At 40.6% G+C, this 21,942-nt stretch overlaps 1 protein-coding gene across 5 annotated transcripts in view; it reads right to left on the reverse strand.

Annotated features, from left to right (window-relative positions):
- Positions 1-21,942, reverse strand: part of Fat1 (FAT atypical cadherin 1) — a 119,372-nt gene that overhangs the window by 37,560 nt on the left and 59,870 nt on the right. For all 5 annotated transcript variants that reach the window (XM_027391168.2, XM_027391167.2, XM_027391164.2 and 2 more), the window contains 4 exons: positions 9,093-9,154; positions 6,244-6,573; positions 5,709-5,919; positions 3,188-3,327 (listed from right to left, as the gene is read on the reverse strand). In XM_027391168.2, the coding sequence (XP_027246969.1) occupies positions 3,188-3,327; positions 5,709-5,919; positions 6,244-6,573; positions 9,093-9,154 (743 nt within the window). The remainder of the gene's footprint in view (positions 1-3,187; positions 3,328-5,708; positions 5,920-6,243; positions 6,574-9,092; positions 9,155-21,942) is intronic.

Genomic DNA, 21,942 nt, shown 5'->3' on the forward strand with positions numbered 1-21,942 from the left:
CACACACACACACACACACACAAAAAAAAAAAAAAAAAAAAAAAAAAAAAAGTTTTATGGGAAAGGTATGTAACCATTTAAGACTACTGATGGCTCACTTTCAAAGATGAAAGGGCACCCAGGAGGCAAAGTTGCAAAGGGGAATTCTCTACAAATCAAATCATGCTCTATTTTCAAGTTTAAAGCTTGAGTTGGCCATGGAGTGGGAATTAGGCAGAGAATTCATTCGGTCAACCACTCTCAGAGAAAAGGCCAAAAAGAATGAGCAACCCATTTTGACAAGGCAATTCATGAGACACATTCTGACTGAGCTCTGGGCAGCTCTCAGCCACAAGATCTGAAGGTGAAAAGCAAGTAGGCAATGGTGACAATCCTCACCACATTTTCAGTCTCGAAGGTCAATGTCACATTCCTACAAAGCCTAAAATCTGCTAGCACACTGTAAGATGAGTTTATTTATTTTTATTTTATTTTTTTTTTAAAGTCCAGAGGTTTCCTGGGACTTTCCAAAGCAAGAAATACTGGAAAGAAGATGGTCAGCCAGGAAGGTCAAAGTTGCATACCTATCTCTAGAGACTGGAAAGACTTGGACCCAAAAGAACAAAGGGTCGGGAAGAATACAGAATTAAAGCTGCAAAGCCTAAACTTCCAAGCTAAGGATGGAGAGTTAGCTATCCTATACACTTCACACCCTTTCACCAGAGAAAATGCATTTTGTCTCCTCTTCTCAGTCAAGTGGACCAGTTTTGGGACAAGTAGCCCCAGATAAGTTTCAGGGGTGTGGTAGCAGGAGCTTGCACAGTGATTTTGTGTAACATCTATGCCATGGGAGCATGTCCTGAGGACAGGTGGTAAGAGCAGAAGAGCAAGGTAATTCTCCCCCGGTCCTCAGAAAAGCTGGGAAGGTGGCGAGCACTATTCACTATCCACTATCCTCACTTTCCAGGTGAAGCAATAGAAGCAGAGAGAGTCTCATGGTTGTCCCCACCCACGATAAGCCTCCAACCAGGCTGCCTGCCTAGGACGCAACAATCACGTTCCAGGGAAACTGCAAGAAAACTTGAATGAAGCAGCTTCAATGCAACACCACCCCATCCTATCCCCCCCCCAAAGTTACTGTATTTGTAAGTTATCTGGAGACCCTAAGGGGAGAAAGAAAAATGATTCAACCTGGTGCCAGGCACATTCTAAGTGGAAGGATGAAGTTTTATGCACAGAACAGTGGCATCCACACTGCTCCCTCCCTGCTCTACCAAAATCATCACCCAGTCCCTCCCACATCCAGCACCTGGGCTACCCACTTGAATGCACGAAGCTGCTACATGGGTCTTGATTTTCACCAACAAACCTACATCTACCCAGTGTTCCAGGCCTTATCAGTGTAGTTCAGGTGCCCATGGGCCTCTCCAGAGGATCTATTCCACTCCATCCCAGATCTGTATCTCCCTGTGCACAGTCCCAGACAGAAACCTAAACCTAATTACTGCCTGTACCCTTTGTCCCCAGCATTACGGGTCAGCCTGGGCTCTGTCACCATTGTCTTATATTCCACCAAGCTCCCCATGCCAGCGATCCCTTGGGACACCATCAGGACTCTCTGAACAGGCATCACAGTAAGTTACAGAACTATAAACACTACCGTGAATAACCAGAGAAATAGACACTAATTCACCTCCTGTGTTTCAGGTGAATTTCAGTAATGTACATCAAAACTTCATACTAAGCGCCCAACCACACTAAAAACACAGTTTTGCAGGGAAGAGGTGCATTGCTAATTATTTCCTAATGAGATGAAAACACCATGTGGATATACGGTTGTAGTCATAAGAATGGCTGCTATGGAGGGCCTTTTCCACAGCTTACCACATTTCTAGATAGTTGTCCAAAACAGAACGTTTACAGTGACACTGCTTAAATCTTCCTCCAAGAATGACTGCTAAAGTTCACTGGGATTTTTGATATTTTAATTCTCATTTTCGTTCTCTACAGTTTGTCATCAAGGGCTTACTTTGAAAGAGAAAACGAATGTATGCTGCTTGTTACTCCAATGAAAAGTGCAAAGACATGAGGGAAACAGAGACTATGGTGTGACACTACGTCTTCCTTCTGCATGGCAACTCAAAAGGACCCCGAAAGCATAAACCTAAGCATACAGTATCACTCTTACATACACAATAAAATCTTAAGTATTTGGAGAAAGGAATAAAATATTTTTACAGCTACTTTTAAACTTTCTAGCCATTTATTAACTGAAAATACATCCCAGACTGTAATTTTTAGTCACTGATATAACTAAATGACAAAGGGGTGACCTGTGTCACTTAAGATTTCAGAGAACATAATCTAAAGACAGAATTCAGAAGCATCTTAGTCTCTAAGCTTCAGCTTCCTTGGGGATATTTAAGTAACACACAAGCCTTTTAGCTTCTGTTATCCTAATCTAAGATCCAAGACAATAGGCCCTGGTGCCATACTTTTGCTTCTAAAGAAACCTGTGGCCTAATAGAATTGTTGGGCAAGTACTTGGGAAGGAGGGAGGGGGGGAGGGAGGCAGGAGGCTTCCTCCTAAAACCCACAATTACTAGTCATCCAGGAACATCATTTTGGACAGCCACTACTAAGAATCAGGGAAGTCATTTAAAAAAGAGAATTCAATTAACTTACAGGATTTTAACATTAAAGTGTGAAAACCAGAAATCTAGCCAGCTATTGATGATCAGACAGCAACAAATAAAAGTATAAAAGGAACTGTTGGTACAACCTCACTCACAAGTCATTTTTACACAAGTCTGGGTTTAGTTCAGATGAAAAAACAAAGGAAGGAAGAAAGAAGGGGAAGGAGGGAGGGAACCTGTGAGCAGTTTAAAATATTAAGAGCTTCAAGAAAATGATGTATAGAACTCATCCTGTGATAAAACACTACCAACACAGCTTAAGATAAGTATAAGACTAAGAAGACTTCGGTGGAAAAGTGCTAATAAGTCTCCTAGTGACATTTTTATGAGACTGCTAAACAGAAGGCAAAGCCCCTCAGATTTGCATTTTCTGTCCCTAAATAAGGACTCTTGGTGTGTACATGTGTAAACTACATCAACACACAACTGCACATGCATGCGGTCTATGCACCCTGATGATGTGAGGGCGTTTTCCAGTCCCCCTGACAAACCCATTGCCAGTGGTCACTTACCTGAGTGAGGATAGTGGTGGTTCCATCTGTTGCCTCCACTGTGAGGTTATAGTTGGATTTCTGTTCTGCATCAAGGGGTTTGGCAACAATGATGGTGCCGGTGCCCTTTTCGACATCAAAGTGACTGTCATAGTTGCCACCTAGTTGAAATTAGGACAGACAGAAGTGCTGGAGCAAATCACACAATAAAGATCTGCCATGTGTTTTATAGCTTTCCAATACTCAATGACCATGAAAACAGACTTTCAATACAATGATCAAAGTGACACCAAGGAGCTAGGATCTCCAGACACAGGGAAAGAATGGCAGCTCTTTAAAGTGCTTTCAGGGAAACACTGGACCATAATGTCAAGGAGGTCAAGAACTGAGAAGCAGCAACTCCATAAGCAAAGGGCTCTGCTAAAACTACCTGTCAATTACTTTGGATTTTTCAGGCATTATAAAAATTTATGCATGATTATGAAAACCTCACTGCAAAAAAAAAATTACTGTACTATTTTGAACATTCTGCATTAGTAATAACTATTAAAAATAAATGTGAACTCTGAAAGAAACAGTTACATTTACCTTAAATCAGATCTATTGCAGACTCCTTAAAGCTACTTCCCAGAAGCAAGTTTCTGTCCCATTAGTACTATTCAGATGTCCCAATTACACTTCTACATAAAACTCTGTTCAAACAAATGCAACTTGAGACACTCATACCAACATGAAAAAAATGGGATGAAAATAAGGCTTAATATCATACTTAAAGTATACACATACTGAAATAAAACACATACAGAGAGACACATACACACTAGACATGCATCTTAAACCCAAAACAACTGATGCAGCGACACTAAGAATCAACATGTTTGTCACTGGGACGGGTGGCCATGCACACACTATGAAAAGAACTAGGATGGGGCTGGGATCTCAGAACTCTGGGAACAAAAATCCATGCTTTAAGTTTTGATCTCATAATTATGCAGTAAATTATGTGATCACAGCAGATACCTTCTGCTGTACAGTTCAGGTCACAAGTCATCTGAAAGACGTAAAAGACTTCTCTAGCAAGTGTATCTCCTGGCACAGCCAAAGGAAGCAAGCAAGCATGGAAAGCAAGCACAGGAGAAGAACAGTCAGTCAAACCGGTCCCCAACAGTAAGGATTTAGAAGTAAAAGCAAGTCTGATACCGGTTAATCTGAAAGCCTGAGAAGAGTTAAGGGAAAGAAATCATTATGATTATAGTTAGCGAGGGCATTCATCATTTTCCCCTTCAAGAACAACAGCCACAGTTTCAGAGATAACGTTTCACATACTGGGAGGCAACATGGCCAAGAGGCGGAAGGAAAGGAGGGAGTGGTTAAGTTCCAATTGGAGATGGTGGTTGCAAACAAGCATACTTTTGATCCATTAAGTACCCTGTAATTCAAATATTGTGGAAAGCCCATGGTGGTAACACACGCCTTTAAATCTAGCACTTAAGAGACAGAAGCAGACTGATTGCTGAGTTTGAGACCAGTCTGATCTACAGAGTTCTACGACAGCCAGGCTACCTAGAGAAACCTTCTCTGAAAAAAACCAAAAAGAAAAAAAAACAGTGAAAAAAAATGTGAAGGTCTAAGGCTAGGCATTATAGCCCAACCTATGATCCCAGCTACTCAGGAGGCCAAGGTAGAAAGGGTGACAAATTTGAAGCCACCTTGAGCAACTTAATAAAATCTTGTCTCAAAATTAAAAAGTAAAAACAAAGGTAAGTGTGTAGCACAGTAACAGAGAGCTTGTTCAGGGCCTAGGTTTGTCTAAGAGGGGCAGGAAGTGCGGAGGATCGTGTAAGGTATAAAGTCCTAATATAATCTTCAAAAGTAAATCCGAATATTCTGTGTGAGCTCACCAAACAGCAAAAATGCTGACTTGGGTATTTTTATTTTACAAGAGGGCGAAGCTTCCTGGAAAATGAGGTAAATAATACTAAGAAGATATTGCAGGCAGTATAAATTTCATATAATCACAAATAATAACGGACTGGTCCAAAACATTTAGGTTCCTGAAACTCCCTGTGTATGTACCCCAAATTTTTTTAATAGAAATGTTAACTGACTTAATGGTTTTAGAATACCTATTTTATGTTTGTTTTAAATTTTTCAGTGGATATTTCCCCCCTGCCTGTTAGTTTGTGCCCTATGTGCATGCAGTGACTGTAGAGGCCAGAAGATGGCATCAGATCCCCTGGAACTGGAGTTATAGAGGGTTGCAAGCTATCATGCAGGGGTCTCCTGGAAGAACAGCTGGTGCTCTTCTCTATTAAGCCATCCCTCCACACTCAGGAGTACTGATTTTAAGTAACTTTAATATATGTTGTGAGATTTTTTTTTTCCTTTTTTGGCTGCCGTGAAACCATCATAGTTTAAGAAAATTTTTCACCTATAGATCTTTCCCCAAATTAATATTCTAAATTGAACAAAAACTAGAAAACCACATGAGGTTCTCAGTGCAACCCACACAAGGACAACAAAAGCTACAAGCAATGCTTACCAATGATGTCAAACCACAGAGGCATGCCAGGAGGCTCCACTGATATCACCCCAATCATGTGAGCCACTGGATCACTTTCCATAACAGTGAATGTGAAAACTGATTCTTCAAATGAAATCGGCTCCAAGGATGGCTTGGGTTTGGAGATCCACTCAATGTGGAGTCTGGTGGTTGATGACTTCTGAGGGCGGCCATTGTCAACTGCCTTAATCTATGAAATATGAGCAGAAGGGATGAAAAGAACAATCACAAGTGACAACCAAAGTCTAGACTGCTTTGACAACCATTGAGTCAGTTTCAAATATTCCAAAGTTGTATGTGAATACAGTGTATGCTCAATGCTTGGTGACCAGGGTAAGGGCTGTGTGGCCATACTCACTGGAGTGAGAGTTGGCAAAGCAAATAATAACCCACAGTTTCCAAACGTTTTTTCAAGCGCCATCTGTTAGGTCCCAACACTGAAGGCACTTTCTCCACAGAGAGAAACAACCACGTGACTATTTTCCGAGAAAGGTGAGAGAGAAATCCAACTCACTGAAAGAATATCATATTCTCCAGCTGTAGAGAACTTTTTGGATGAAACCACTCCCGTTTTGGGTTCGATGGAAAACCTGCCATGCTCGTTCCCTTCCTCGATGCTGTAGGAGAGCTCAGCATTGGGCCCTTCATCCTTATCCGCAGCTATGACACGGTACAGGGGCTCTCGCTTCACACTTCTCTCTCCATCTGCTTTTTCACGCTCTGGGAGCCTGATTTTGTAAAACTTCTGCAGGAACTGGGGCTTGTTGTCATTTTCATCAAGGATTTTGACGATTACTCTTGCAATGGTGGATCTGGGGGGCGTACCATTGTCTGTCACAGTCACCTGTGTTTCAAAAGAAGAGATATCTTTAAGGAACATAAAAGCAAAGCCCTTCCTAAGGCAAGGTAGTGTTTGTAGGAAAGTCTACAGCTGGAATAACATCAATGTCTGTTCCACCTCCGCTCACTCTGACACTGCCTCAGTAACTCTGGTTTAGCCAAACTCTCCTGCCTTTACAGACAGAAAGGTGGGGACCGGACAGTGTTAAGGACACAGTTGTCACTTCACACATTTCTAACCAGTCTCTCTCTTCTTTATAGCAATGGTAAAACTGTCTTTACAAAAATGTTAAACTACCAAAGACTGAGTATTTTTAGGTTCATTAAAGGCATGCCCAGTACTTTTTAAGTTCTCTTACGAAAAGCCACTTTGCATATTCAAGCACAAATTCTTCACGTACTACATTAAAAGACGGCCATTTTAAGCTTTTTCATGAAGTGTGCTAAAGTAGCATTCTACATGCCATGTATTACAAATAGAAGTATTACAGGTTTACACACTAACCATGATTTTGACGGTTTTACATGCTTACAAGGACAACAGGCATTTAACCCTTTTGCATTATGTAAGGTTTTCAGGAAAAGCAAAGTCAAGTCACTCCTTGTTTACTCATGTACTTGGGCTTGCACTACCCTGAGTCAATGTCATCCCTTGAAGGTTCACATAAACAGCAGTGTGTGTAAAAAATAATAGCCTTGATCACGACTTCTTTCTACCAAACTATTCCACCTTCTAAATTAACAGAAAATATTAAAAACCTTGAGAGAATGGAATTTTCACAAAAGCATGCTCTTTGGGAAACTTGGTAGTTGTAAATCCTACTTGTAAAATCGTGAATGTATTGATAAGGGACTTGTCAGAGAGGGTTTAAGAAGATAACAGTTGATTTTGTTCAGAGAAATATAAGGTTTATCTTCCTCAGCTTTTCAGGATAAAACAAATTTTTTTTTTTTTAATTTTAACCTTTCTGAATACTTCCTTCCTGTCACGTGTCAGATAACCTGTACAGGCAGAGAAAAATGAAAAAGCAATATAACCAAACACAATACATGGTAGGTTTCATTACCAAATCGTGTCAATAAAAAGCTTTTCCAACGTTTGAAGTAAAAGACTCTCTTCTCCAAGACAGTCAAACTGACATGAGCTAGCCTTCAAATCGAGACACCAAAGAATGACAGACACATAAGGCATGCACACAAACTCCTACTGCACCTCAACACTTTGTACTGTCTTCAAAGCTCACGCCTGCTCCCACTCACTATGAAACAGGGACCTAGAGCAAGTGTACAACTGACATGAAAGCTGTAGCTACAACCAGAGTGGAGGGAGGAGTTCCCAATGAGCATGCTTCCTTTCTCTAGCATCCATATCTTCCTTATGTCAATTTCTGTAGTAACCGAATGAAAACGCAAAACCCTGCTCTGTAATAAAGAAAATGAATGCAAGAGTGCTACACAACCTATAAATGAAAATGCCGAACTACTAGTGGGAAAACACTATGGTTTTCAAAACCAGCCGGTAGCTCACACAAATATACATATGAGCGTGCAGGCGCATACACAAATACACAGGCTTAAAAAGAAATATTAATATTTTAGTGATAACAGGATATTTTGCCCAAAGATGAAATTAGGCAGATATCATTATGAACACCAGTTATAAGATCCTTTAAAAAAAAAAAAAAGAAACTGCATGTCATCATTTAGAATTTTCTCTACAAACTACATTGTTCAGGTTTGAACACATTCCACAGGCAGCTCACAAATAACAAAGCACCTGATGCCAAGGCCGGGCTCTGCTACTACTGAACATGATTAGCACATGATAAGAAATACTCACAGAGGCACGGGCTTGGTCTGCTACACCCAGTGGCATTTCTTAGCTGCCCATATCCATCTCCATATTATAATCTACCTTGGTTTCTTCAAGTCACCCCCAGCCCTCATTCTGCATACTGTACCCTTATACTGGTCTCCAGCCACAACAGAGTAAAGAAATTAAGTGCAGAAACATCTTAAATTATCCAGAACATTTTAGAAGAAGCAATATTTGGTTTCAACCTATTTTAACTTTTGCTATTTTTAGAAAACTTCTTTAGGTTACAAACAAATTCAAGTATAAAACTGCATGACTAATGCAATGATTTAGGAGTAAGCCCATCTGGAAATAAACAAAACATAGTTTAAGTGGTTTAATTTGATCTCTATATAAAAACACATCTTAAAGACGTAACTGAGGGAAAAGAAATCTATGGAAGGTACAGAGAAAAATATCACTTCTGCAAACAAAAAGGGGATTCAAATGACATTGGTTACCAATGTATTTCTAAGTGTGTGTGAGGGCTAAGTACAAAATTCAGAAAGGCAGTTATGACAGAGTTCGTTTACTCTGAGGATGGGATGAAGTGTATGTGTGTGGGGTGGTGGTATTCACTACAAAATATTAGCAGCTATGAAGGACAGAAGTGGGGGTGTTCAGGATGTGACTGCCTTAAAAGTATTTAGAAATAAAGGAAGACTCACTTCTAGTATGTGCTCATCCTGCTGTTCCCGGTCCAGCTTCCTTGACGTGGTTGTGATGAGGCCTGCAAAACGGTACAAGTTTATTGATCCTAACAAAACACCATCACTTACACCATGCCTGGTTATTTTATTTATAAATCATGGGAATTCGTTGCACTTTCTTGCTTTGATCTTGGAAACACTGGGCCATGGACAGAACTATTATGAAAAGGGAAAGGCTGGAATCTACTGCATTTTCTGGTCCTAACACATTCTGCCAGGATAAATTTTTAAAGATAAGATGAAGTTACCCAGAATTCCATCTTTACCTGTATCTCTATTACCTGCTCTAGAGATTAGGAAATGGACTATTCTCTTGTAGAACTATACTAAGAAGGAACCATTAGAAAACATTACTGTAACTTACATCTTCTAATCATCTATCTTCAAATGAGAATTATTATTTAAAAACAGTCATAATCGTGCAGGGAATACTGTTCAAACAAGCTGCTTTGGTTTACAATAAGAGAAAGAAATCTTGGATTCCTTGTTTCTTTGACTATCAAACTAGAATAAAAGCATCAACCTCACTCTAGAACTTTAATCTGAATGACTCTTGAACTATCAATACATGGTATAAGCTAGAAGATTGCTAAAACTGTTAAACCATTTGTGTGCTTCAAGGTGAATTTCATTAACCACTAAAGCAGTAGTTCTCCACCTTCCTAGCATTGTGACCGTTTAATACAGTTTCTCCTGTTGTGCTGACCCCAGCCATACGTTTATTTTCACTGCTACTTCACAACTGTAAATTTTGCTACTATTATGAACCATAACGTAAATATCTGTGTTTTCTGATGGTTCCTGTGAAAGGGTCATTTGACCATCATGATGGGTTGAGATCCACAGATTGAGAACCACAACACTAAAGTCTCCTGTACAACTGCCATCAGCAGGGACAGGTGCATTGAAATAGAGTAAGCACTAGACCTAAGAACCAGGTAAAGTCTACTCAGCCGGATGGATGCTAGGGCAGTTCAAGTAATTCAGGATTTAGCTTTACAGCCGTGGTGATCTACACACGGCCAAGCCAGTTGATACTCCAGGATGAACAAGAAAGGGCCCATGAGCCACTACCACTTACCACAGAGCAGCTGATGGCTTCTGGGGGAGGCAAAGTGAGTTTTTTGTTTTTTTTTTTTTTTTTTTTTTTTTAAGTGGGTGACCCTTTATGAATAGAACGTGTTCCAGTGGGTGGCTCCATACCCCAAAGCTATGGACAACACAAACTGGACTTGGTGGGGTAGTTTTAGAATGAAGACATGAAGTTGGGAGTGGGTGGGTAAGGGTAGATCTGAGAGAGTTTGGAAAGGAGTGTGATCAAAAAACATTGTAGTGAAATTCTAGAACAACTAGCAAAATGTCACCTTAAACAGAAAACCGGCTTTCCTTAACAATTTCCTCCTACAGCCCTAACTACTTTCACAGAATTAAAGCAATTAAAAACTATTTAAAATGTTTCTCTAAATTTGCAAATACAAGATGTGTATTTTTAGTAACTGGATGATTTTTGCTCTTATATCTACTCGGCTAACTGCCACTGGATGTGATAATGCAGTACAATCCTTTCAACATACAAAAGCCAACATTATAGCTAGACACTGGGCGTTTCCCCAAAGTATGGCTACACATGATTGGGGCTCAAGAATGTAACAGCATGACTACATTGTCCAGTGTGGCACTGAGTACTGGCATAGACCTGTTATTCGCACTGAGTACTGGCATAGATCTGTTATTCCTGTTTCCATGAAAATTTTACCACCACTGCCACCCCCAAACAATGGGTTTAAAACAGTTCCAAAAGGACAGGAAATCATTTTTATTTGTCCCACCTAATTAATTGTGTGCCCATCAAACAGTCACACCACTAGTAAGATGGTACTGGAAACTGCATGGCATGCTCACAAGACAAACTTCTGTCTGGCACCAACTAAGTCATTCATCAAGAGCACCCAACAAAATTTCCCTTTACACTTTTCCTACAACAAAACGCTAAGCTAATGAGGGATATAACTATCTGTATTATCAATCTAATATGGAACCAGGCTACCTGACACCCCTTTACAGGCTTAGGGAATCACTGGAACATCCTCTGGGCTTCCAGTTAAACACTCCCCACCCCCTTGCCCCACCCACATCCCTCCAACGTAACTCAGAGAACAGAGATTCCATTTAAATGCAGTGAGTTGAAAGGTATACGCAATTTACTCCCATCCCCTCTCACTTTAAACTCCTGTCCTGCAGTTAACTGTTCCTTGGGGCTAATGACCCAAGGATGGAGATGACATACGTGGGTCACACCCCTCACCAAGAGATGTTCGAACCAAAGCACTGATCCAAATGTAGAATACAACCCACAGACAAAGTCTGGTAAGAAACTCTGCATGTGTGCTTTACATTTTTGTACACAACATGTATGATAATTCCAAGGAAGCCTTCCTAGATTCACAACACTCAAACCAAGAGAATTCTAGCAAAGGTGGCCTGAGCTTTCTCCCCAGAGCCTTCACCAGGAGAGGCCATGCCTGTGCATCTGATGTCACAGCGTGAGGAGACGTGACTTCTCTGAGAGGAGCAAAGTGGTGTTTACTACAGAATTTTCATATAAAATGAACTCTAAAGAGAAAATAAAATTCCTTCACACAGTGGGAAAACTATGAGCTTCTCAGAGGAGTGTTCCACCTTCCTGGGGTAGACTTTAGCAAGCACACTGAGAGGTCAACACCCTGGGGTGCCTAGTCCAGCATTTTGCACCATGCACTGACTCTATTGTATACTCATTCTCGTTGTTCTGATTTTATAAGTCTCCTTTTTGCTGAGTCCCGCCCAACTTCCTCCCCACTTGACAAACACCTGCTTCAAACCTGAATGTTCACTGGGTGACTAACCTTGAAGTCAGTATCTGAGTGGCATTAAATAGCCTAAGAAATAACATTATACATTCCCTTCCTTCAAAAAAAAAATTATATGTATGCCGTGCTTTTCCCTGAATTCCAGAAAGGCACACACTTTAACAGAAACAGCACAAAAATGTCCAAGGTCAGGTGTCTGAACTAAAAGGAAGTTTTCTCGGAGGTCACCAGTAACTCATTAATGAGAGGTCACATTTAGAATTTAGTTCTCTTGTGACCCAGATGAGGATTTTTAACTTCCCATCACATCAAACACATAACTTGCTGTGTCACAGCATCTCAATTCTTTATAAAGTCTTAACTCTGATTTCCTCAAAACTTAAGGGACAAGCGGCCACGATAAATCACTGTTCATTTTAGTAGGTCCAAAAAAAGTAAGCCAGCAACTGAAAGAGAAGATAAAAGCACAAAACATGCACAGGCAAGCACTTCCTTTTGTAACTGTGTATCTTAGCATTTTCTGCAAGTACCTTGAAGTTAAAAATAGGAAAAGGACAAAGACTAGAAACTGTCCTTCTCTCATTTAGAAAAACACTACATTCTCTATACAAATCCTACAGGGCAGGCTGAAAGAACAGGTAAATTTCCTACCTTCCCACTAGTTACTACCTACAATACTTCAGAAATGTATGTGAAACTAAAGGACCACACCAAACCTTACTGAAACTGATGAGCATTAATTTAAAATTCACTTGCAGTCTTTCACATTACTTCCAACATTTAAAAATTTAAGGCAGAATGTTCAAGGTGCCATAATGCTTCAATATTAATTTAATGTTCAAAGTCTTTACCTCGGGATGTCACTCAACAAAAGGTCTTAAAGTAGACAGCACACACAGGTGCCTATCCAAAGGCTTCCTGGGTGAAGACAGAGCTGTGGCTACATGTTTAATTAACTACTTTGTACTGTCCACTCAGAATCCAGCCATTACTAACAAAGAGTCACGTCTCTGAGAAACAAGGGTAGAAACTAGAACTTGACACGTTAAGTAGTGTGCATGCAGAAAACCATTGCTGAGAACACTAATGTCCAAGAATTTGGTTGGATAGTCAATTGCAGGTTGCAGTCACCCCTTTGTTTCCTATAGTCAAGCACTGAACATCTAAGTGTAGCCATCCAATACCAACCAGCACCAAGCCGGCTAACAGCTGACTGACTACCTTTGTATAAAAAAGATCAGCCAAGTCTGTACAAGGCCAGAAACGCCAACAGAGTCCTGCTCTTAAGTTATAACCTTAAAAAAAAAATCTATCCAGGTTTAGAATAGCTTGCTCTTTAAGTCCAGCTGATATAGGAAGTGACTATCATAATTAATTAATTAATGGCTATAGACCTTACTAAATGCTCAGGGATTATTCTTTGATCTTTAAATACATCACCTACTGGGTGACATCTCCATTTTTTTTTTTTAACAGATCCCAAAGATTAATTCTTATTCAAAACTACTTGGCAAGCTGGCAGTTTAGGAACTCAGACCATCAGTGCCTAAAGTCTACATTAAAAGCAGAAAGCAGGGCAGTGGTTGGCAGAATCTGTGAGTTCAAAGCCAGCCTGGTCTATAGAACACATTCCAGAACAGCCAGACCAAATAAAAGCAAAAAAATACAGAGCTGGAGAGATGGCTCTGTGAGTAAAGTGACTTCTTTGCAAGCAAGAAGACCTGAGCTGGTATTGCCTAACGGTTGGCAAAGTGGGCACACTTATAACTTCAGCCCTGGAGAATGGCAGATCCCAGGGACTTGCTAGCTAGCCAGCCTAGCAAAAACTGTGAGCCCAAGGCTCAGTGAAAGACTCGACCTCAAAAAATAGAGAATGAGAAAGGGATGGGGGGGGGTGAGGGATGACACTAAACATTCACCTCCAGATTCCACAGGAGTCTGCACAAACAAATATACTGCACACACCTGTGACAGACAGGACAGGGAGACACACACACACACACACACACACACACACACACACACACACACACACGAAGAAAAGGAAGGAAGGAAGTATGAACAATAACATCAGCATCATAAACACAAGAGAACAGCCAGAGAAAGAAAACCCAAGATTCCTGAATAAGGACTCAGGTCCAACTGCAATAAAGAGCTGAGCACTTGCCACCCAAAGTAGATGCAATTTAAAAACTGCAAAGCTATAGAACAAGGTCCTGCGCGTGTGCAGTGCTTAGCCTTGCTTGGCAGAAACTTGACTTTTAATCATTTTCCTACTGTTCTACTTTGAGAATAAAACCAGGAAGGGGTAAAAACCAGGTTGGGGGGGGCAATTCACCTAACCTACAGTTCCTATGCCTAGTCCTTTACTTTATTTCCCTTTCTACTTCTTCAGCCTCTTTCTTTTTCCTTTCACAATAATATATGAGCTGTTGTGGCCTTTGTTTTTAAAAAGCACTGTCCAAAGCAGTTTCTCTTAGCCCGAGTGTCTCTCAAATTCACACTGTCTGATACGGCAGCCCCCAACTGCACAAAGCCACTGAGCAACTGGAATGTGGCGCAGCTAACTGGAAAAGTGGATTTTCAGATTGAATTTAAGTAACTTTTAAAAAGCCAGTGATCATTTCTGCTCCTTTAAATAGTCTCTTATTTCAAAGTATGTGCCAACAAGAATCTACAATATTTAAAATGTTTGGTTAAGAATCTAAAAGCCGAAATTCAAAGCAAATACGTCCATTATCAAAATCCAAATCCTATAAACATCTGCCTTACAAATGCAGTTTTCCACTGTTCCAGTGTGGGGGCTACCACTCTGCCATGTTCCACTCTTCAGATCCCCCAGTTAGTACTCCACAGGACTCAGCTGGACATGAAGAGTCCTAGTTTACCACTTACTACTTTATAGCTTTTTCCAATACCTAAAAATGGTGTCTTTGTGTTCAACCCCAACTTCTGAATATTAATTTGTCTACCAGTCTAGTCTTTCAGCATTTCATGGCTTCTTCCTAATAGTTCAGAAACGGTAGTCATGCTGTCATAGTATTTACCAGCTAGTGGTTCTGCCTGCATTTTCAGTTAATGCGTTTGCCAAAATGGCCTCCCCAAATGTGTCCTCTGAGAGACACCCAAAGCACCATGTCTTGAAAGGTAAGATGGATCAGAGGCAGGGAGACCTGAAGTATAGTCTAGGAGCTAATGAGAGTGTTGTTAATGACATTAGGAATGTTAGTGGTAGGTCTTCAGCTGCAAGCACCTTTTCATGCTTACTTTTCCTTCAAATAAGGCAAGTTGGAAAATGACCAGGGGAGATGACCTTATGGTTGACAGCTATCACAGATCTTTCAGTTGTGCCTGTAAGCAAGTTACACCTACTTAGGAGACAGCAAAACTGCTATCAAGGCATCCCAGCTGCTCTGAACATTACAAAGGTGCCCCAAGGCTACTAGGAATACTTTTCCTAAACCTACAGACTTCTTTGAAAGCTTGTTCCAAAGAGAACAGCTCTGAGCAACTAAGAAGAATCCACAGCCAGCAACTAAGAGAAGACTAAGTGACTCCCAGATGACCTTGCCTACAGCTACTCCTGAGACCCAGACCCTGGCTGCTATACCTTGAAACAGCTGTGCTTGATTAGGCCAAAAACAGGAAGAACACCCCTCCTAATGACTCAACAAAATGCTTGAGAACAAGGGAAGGCAAGGCCATGACTGGTCCCTAATGGAAGGTATTTGACTGGCTGAACTGGAAGTAGTGCAGACAGATGGAATTACAAATGAACCCATGCTCCTTTTTTAACCATATAAGCCATCTGTCAGTAGTCATCTGAGCTCAACATTAGACTCCGATAAAGAGTTGTCTTACGCCAGGCATTGGTGGCGCGAGCCTATAGCACTCGGGAGGCTGGGCCAGGTGGATCTCTGTGAGTTCGAGGCCAGCCTGGTCTTCAAAGAGAGTTCCAGGACAGTCTTCAAACCTTAAGAGAAATCTTGTCTCGAAAAATCAATCAATCAATCAATCAATCAGGGAACAGAGTTGTCTTATGCTTTATGGCCTTATCACAGATGGAGAAAGCTTTGTTGACCACAGGAAAAGCAGCACTTTTTGTTGTTGGTCGTGGGAGCTGGTTTCCTTTTGTTTGGGGGGACTGGGTATCACTAGCCTAGGCTGGCCAGGGTCTTGTGTTCATCTTGCCTCAGCCTCCAGAGTATTGGCACTACAGGTGTGATCCACCATGCCTGGCTTCCTTTTTAGCACAATCACTGGGTGCTTCCTTTGGTTCCAGGCTAAGCATTCTAAGAATCTGAAACATTAAGGAAAAGCGAAACAATCAGCCTGAGGTATGCCAATAGGCAGGCTGGAAAAATGTACAGTGGTTGAGCAACTTTTAGACAAAGAGAGCTGCAGGAACAAAAATGCAAATGTTAGTGTGAGCCTCCTGTAAAATGCAATGTGTCTACACAAAATGTGTACAAAAATGTTTACAAGCCAAAATTGTCAAGAGAAAGGAAAGAACTGGTGGAAGGATGGACTAGGCGGAGGCAAGAAAAGGGTTTCACTTCTTACATCATACAATTCTTTATGGTAGTGATCTTTAGTTTTTAACAAATATTCTTACTTGAAGAAACTGCAGCCTTAAAAACACCTTAAGGCTGGAAGCAAAAGATACAGGAGGACATTTTACTGGGTGAAAGTTAATTTTAGATTGAAAAGATCAAAGTAAAACATCTTTAAAAGTTTCAACTATGCAGCCACTGATAAATGCAGCCACTGATAAATCATAATTTTTTTAACCTACAGCAGCATATGGTAAATTGAAGCAACTCAAAATGAAATACATTATATTATAAAATAGTTCCTCACTGAACAAACCAAATTTCCTAGAATCTAAAGCACTATACAAATGTCTGCCTCATGGCATCTTTTTCCTTATTTTGGGTAAATGCCTTCTACGGTGAGTTGAATGGCAGGTCCCAGCCAAAAGGTATTATTTACCCTGGAATGTGGAAACGTGTCCTCCCCAGAAGAAAGATCTCTGAAGTTGAGACTAAGGACCTCAGGATAACAGCATCTTGACTTTGAGGAGGCTCTAAATTCAACCAGAAGTGACCTCTTCAGAGGTGGTATGAGGCTGAGAGACACAGGGAAGGCCCTGCAGCCAGAGACACAATTTTAAGTGATATGCCAAAGCTATAGAATGACTTCAGAGGAAAAGTGGCCAGCAGGCAGCACTCCAGATTTTATCTGCTTCGTTCTGATCTATTATAGTAGCCCTAGAAATGACAAGGTTGTACAGCTATTCTCTTTGGATGTATTCCACATACTTTCTCTTCTGTAAGAAGTGACTTGCTACGTGTGGCGCACACCTTTGACCCTAGAACTTGGGAAGCAGACACAGGTGGATCTTTGTGAGTTTGAGGTCTACAAAGTGAGTTCCAGGGCAACCAGAGCTACAGAGAGAAACCTTATCTTGAAAAACAAAACAAAACAAACAAACAAACAAAAAACAAAAGAAGTGATTTGCTAATTTTTCAATACCACTAATAACAATAATTATAAATACTCCCTTAGTGACTATGAAATAGAAAATCTTGATAATAAAATTGTTTCAACTAAGTACCAAGATAGAATCAAAATGATTTTTTTATGTTCTCAACAGTTCACTTAACAAGCAACACACAGGGCACAGTGAGATTAATCAAGACATTATCCCCAAAACTAACCAGCCAGCATTATACTGTCTCTAGTCATAAAATGCTCCCTACATTCACAAACCCATCTTTTCCATTTTAGCCATCTCTCTGTTCCTCTTACACATTGACATACATTTTTTAACGTCAAAAATAATGTCAATTATTAGAATAAAATGGCAGCATTTGAAGGCAGTGTTCCAGATAGAACCTTATGCATCTCAAACCCTGGGCTGCTAAGCAAGTTCCTTGTCTCCATGGTAAAATGTTGAGACACACTTAGCATTACTTACACTGTCAAGAACCTCAGAAACTACGGTCATAGGGAAAATAATGAGGGAAAAATCATTATGCTTTAGGATGATGTATTAAAAGTTAAAGTACTGTGAGACATACACACCGGAAACACTAACAGACACATGACTGTACAAGCACCTTCTCTAAGAACATTCTAGCCTGCATATCTGTACCCAACAGCCCCAATAAAATAAAAAGTGGCCTCAGATGGCAGCCATTTGTAGCAGCTGTGAAGATCACAGAAGATGGATGGAAGACAGACAAGTAACGGATGCTGCAGAGGGCACATGAAAAATAGAACCATTCCAACTGGCTGAGTTTTAAAACCCTTTAGCAGTGAACTGGAAAGCAGGAATTGAGTAGCATTCCCACACTCAGTGTTGTGCTTGGTTCTGTCATGGAGACAATAACTGGATACAGAAAGGTCCTGGCCCATAAGGACTTGAGCCAGGAACAGAACCAAGCAACAGGCAAGATCAGAACCAATAATGAAAAGTCAGAGTCCTTGTTCAGCTCAGACCAACAGGGAGGCAGGGCAGCACTTCTCCCAAATTGCTGTGCTAGAGTCATACATAGCCTCTAAGGCAGACCCAGAGCAAATGTTCGACTCTTCCTATAGTTGTCACTCAGCATCCACTCCCATAGAGAGCTCCCAACGGATCGCCTGGAGCCTCTGCAGCATGCTCTGTCTTCATTTAGGTGGTATTCTGAGACCACATCTAACTCTGGTCGGTCGGCTGGGAGCTCTTTGGCAGCTGTGGCCATCTGAGCAGCTATTGTTTGTCACTGTGGTACTGGTGCCGGCAGGATTAGGCTTGGAGCCAAAAATGGAATTCTATTCATAGGCTGTCAAGCAGCTCAGCATTCATTTAACTCGAACTTCCAGAGCTCCACAGAAAACACCAATAAAACTAATCAAACAGCCGTTCTAAAGTCACACGGGGAGTGGCTGAGGTCACTATCACCGGCTTCCCTTCTGCTTTTACAGCCTCTTGGAAACTGGTGGTTTTGAAACACAACATCAGATCAAGGCAAATCGAATTCACAGGGAATTAATTGTTCTCAATATACTACAAAAGTTATGTAGAGAAGGGGGGAAAGAGAGGGAGGAAGGGAAGATACTCAACCTACTTAAGGCAACTAAGTATTTAAGTACGAAATCTTACATGTAATTTTAGTCCCTGATATTCAGTGACATAGAAAAGCAGAATTCTCCTTGATCCAACTGATCCGAAGGATGCCCTGAAACCAGATTTGACCTGTGCAGAAAAGGCAGAGAATAAAATCTGACTTTTGTAAGACCTTGGAGATAAGACATTCCATTACAAAACAAAAACTCGGGTATAAGAAATGGCTAAGAAAATGATCTACAGTCCTTAAAATACACACAGGTAAACTTTTTGTTGCTGCTGTTTGTTAATGAATTCCTGCCATTGTGGTGTGTGTGTGAGTAGCCCTCCATTTCCTTCCTTTCTAGAGCTATCAAATGCCACCGGAAACCCTTGGAAGTTGTTTGCAGCTGTAGCTGCTTCCTATTGCACTCTGTTAGGTCTCCTTTCAGCCACAATAAAACGCCAATTACTTATTACCTCATTACTCAGTAAGTAATACAAGACTCACTACTGAAAGAGCATGGGGTTGGAACATGGACAGGTACCCACTAGCCACTGTAGGATTTTTGTGCTTTTAGAATGCTTTACAGATTACTAAATGTAAATATCCTATCTCTACTAAGTCTATCTATAACCTTCTACTGAACAATCACACTGTGGCTTATATCCAACATAAACAGTGCTATATCGAATGCACTGTTCTACATATTCACAAGGAAATAAAAAAAAGTTTATCCGTGGTCTCTAAAAAACACAAGAAATTATAACGTAGCCATTTGAGCATGAACAACTCAGGCCCAGATACAGTTATTAAAAGAACGATGGAGACAATAATGAAAGCCCACCAAGCACCAAGAGCTAACCAAGTGAGTTGGCATTTGTAGCTCTAGTTATTTTTAATAAGATATACCAGCAGCACAAGGACAAAGATCTCCAAAATTCAGGCATATTTTATCTTCAAGTGAGAAACAATATTTCTTTCTTGAAGGAGAAACGAACTAGTTAGTAGTTTACCATCCACTTCTAAGCATCTACCATGAACTTGCTAAATCTCAAAAATGTGATCTTGATAAAGAACAGTGTAATTGTTGTAATTTAAATGACTAAGAACCTGGAGAGGCAACACTCAGTACATCCTTCCATGCACTCTTGCTTGTCGCAATGGAAAAAGCTGCCTATTTTTCTTCCAGAAAGAGTTCAACTTAAATAGTTCCTTCCCAAGTTTCAAAAAAGAAAAAAAAATCAATACTTTAACTATTTCCACTGTTAAGTAACATATCAGAAGCAGGGGACCACTGCTCAACTTGTATGGACTTTAAACTGTGAATGACTAAACACATTTTGAGATGCTGAAACACACTTCAAAGTCCCTTGAGTCATTAGGCTTGTGCCTTAATTTCTAGATGTCCGACTGTGCTTAAAAACAAACAAACAAACAAAAAACCCCACAAAGCTGAATGGATATGACAGACACTGGACAGCCTGCCTACCTGAAAACTTTAAACAAAAGAGTCCAGTGAGTCCTGCAGTAAAGTTAATGGCAACAAGCTTAAACTTCAAGTGTCAAATATTTAAGAGCCTTCTGGTTTTAATCTGAAAAGTGCCACAGAAACACCATCAGCCCAAAAGGAACCATTATAGGAAACAGCATCCTTTAAGATACATGACAATGGCTGCAACCACACTCAGACATCAAAGGCGCTCTACCAAGAAGCAGCAGCTAGGAAATTCATGCCTGTGGCTTGGGCCCCTGGGTGGTCCTGGCCACTCTGAAGTCATGTAATGATTTGTAAAGTGGAGAAAATGAAAGTAAAGTGTTTGGAGTCTCTACTCTTCTCACAAGGTTCCTAGAAAGACTTAAAAGACTTAAGGATGGGAAAATTTATGGTAAGAGTGTGTCTTGCACTCCCAATGAAGGGTTAATATGAAGTTAAGAGAAGGCAGAAGGGTTAGAAAGTGTTAAGTAAACAATAAACTAGAAAAACAAAAAGAAAAACCAAGGTTTGCTGGTCTCTCTTTAGCTGTCTCCTTGAAACTTAAGTCTCAAAGACAACTGAGATACACAATGGAATTATTCTAAAAGGAGCACCATCGACAATCAGAAAAAGCTGAATGTATACTTAACTAGCCATCTAGAAATGAACAGACGTTGCGTAGGACCTCAATCCAACCCATGCAGTTTTGACTGGGGATGTAGTTCAGTGGTAGAGTGTTTGCCTAGCATTCATGGGTTTTCGGGTTCAGTTCCCAGTTGAGGTGATAGGCTGGGGGAAAGAGGAGGAAGAGGAAGGAGGAGAAGGAAGAGGAGGAGGAGGAAGAGCCAACATAAAATTTCAGAACCCTTTTTAAATCTCAAGTGCACAGAAATAAATGATGCAGCTGATCAGGGCTTACAATGTGCCTGCTGATATAACCACACACACAAAAAAAAACAAAGATGCCTTGCTTGTGCTTGCTAACCATTTCTAATCTATTTAGTGTGGCCACAAAATAAAATTCTTCATATATTTCTTTCCAAAGGACAGCAATGAATGGAGATTCATAAAAGGGAACCTGTTTACTAGAGGAGATGAAGGTCAATAGAATGAGCAGAGAAAAAAGGAGGTCTATACACTTATAGCCAAGTAATAATAATCTGCCACGTCCATCAACAACTATGCTAAAGGGATTATTTTTAAAAGCATAGCACCCAAGGGAAGATCTAAGGATGTGCTATCAGTAGGTACAGGTTGTCACCTCCTGCAAAGAAAGATGAGAGCAAAATAATAAGCATTTTGTGTTGCTTACCTAAGAGCAAAGGAAAGATAAGCAGTTGCCTCTGTGTTGTTGGGTGTGGAAAGCCCAAAAGATGAGTCTGTTTACT

Source organism: Cricetulus griseus, assembly GCF_003668045.3.
Source record: "Cricetulus griseus strain 17A/GY chromosome 1 unlocalized genomic scaffold, alternate assembly CriGri-PICRH-1.0 chr1_1, whole genome shotgun sequence".
Taxonomy (NCBI): Eukaryota; Metazoa; Chordata; class Mammalia; order Rodentia; family Cricetidae; genus Cricetulus; species Cricetulus griseus.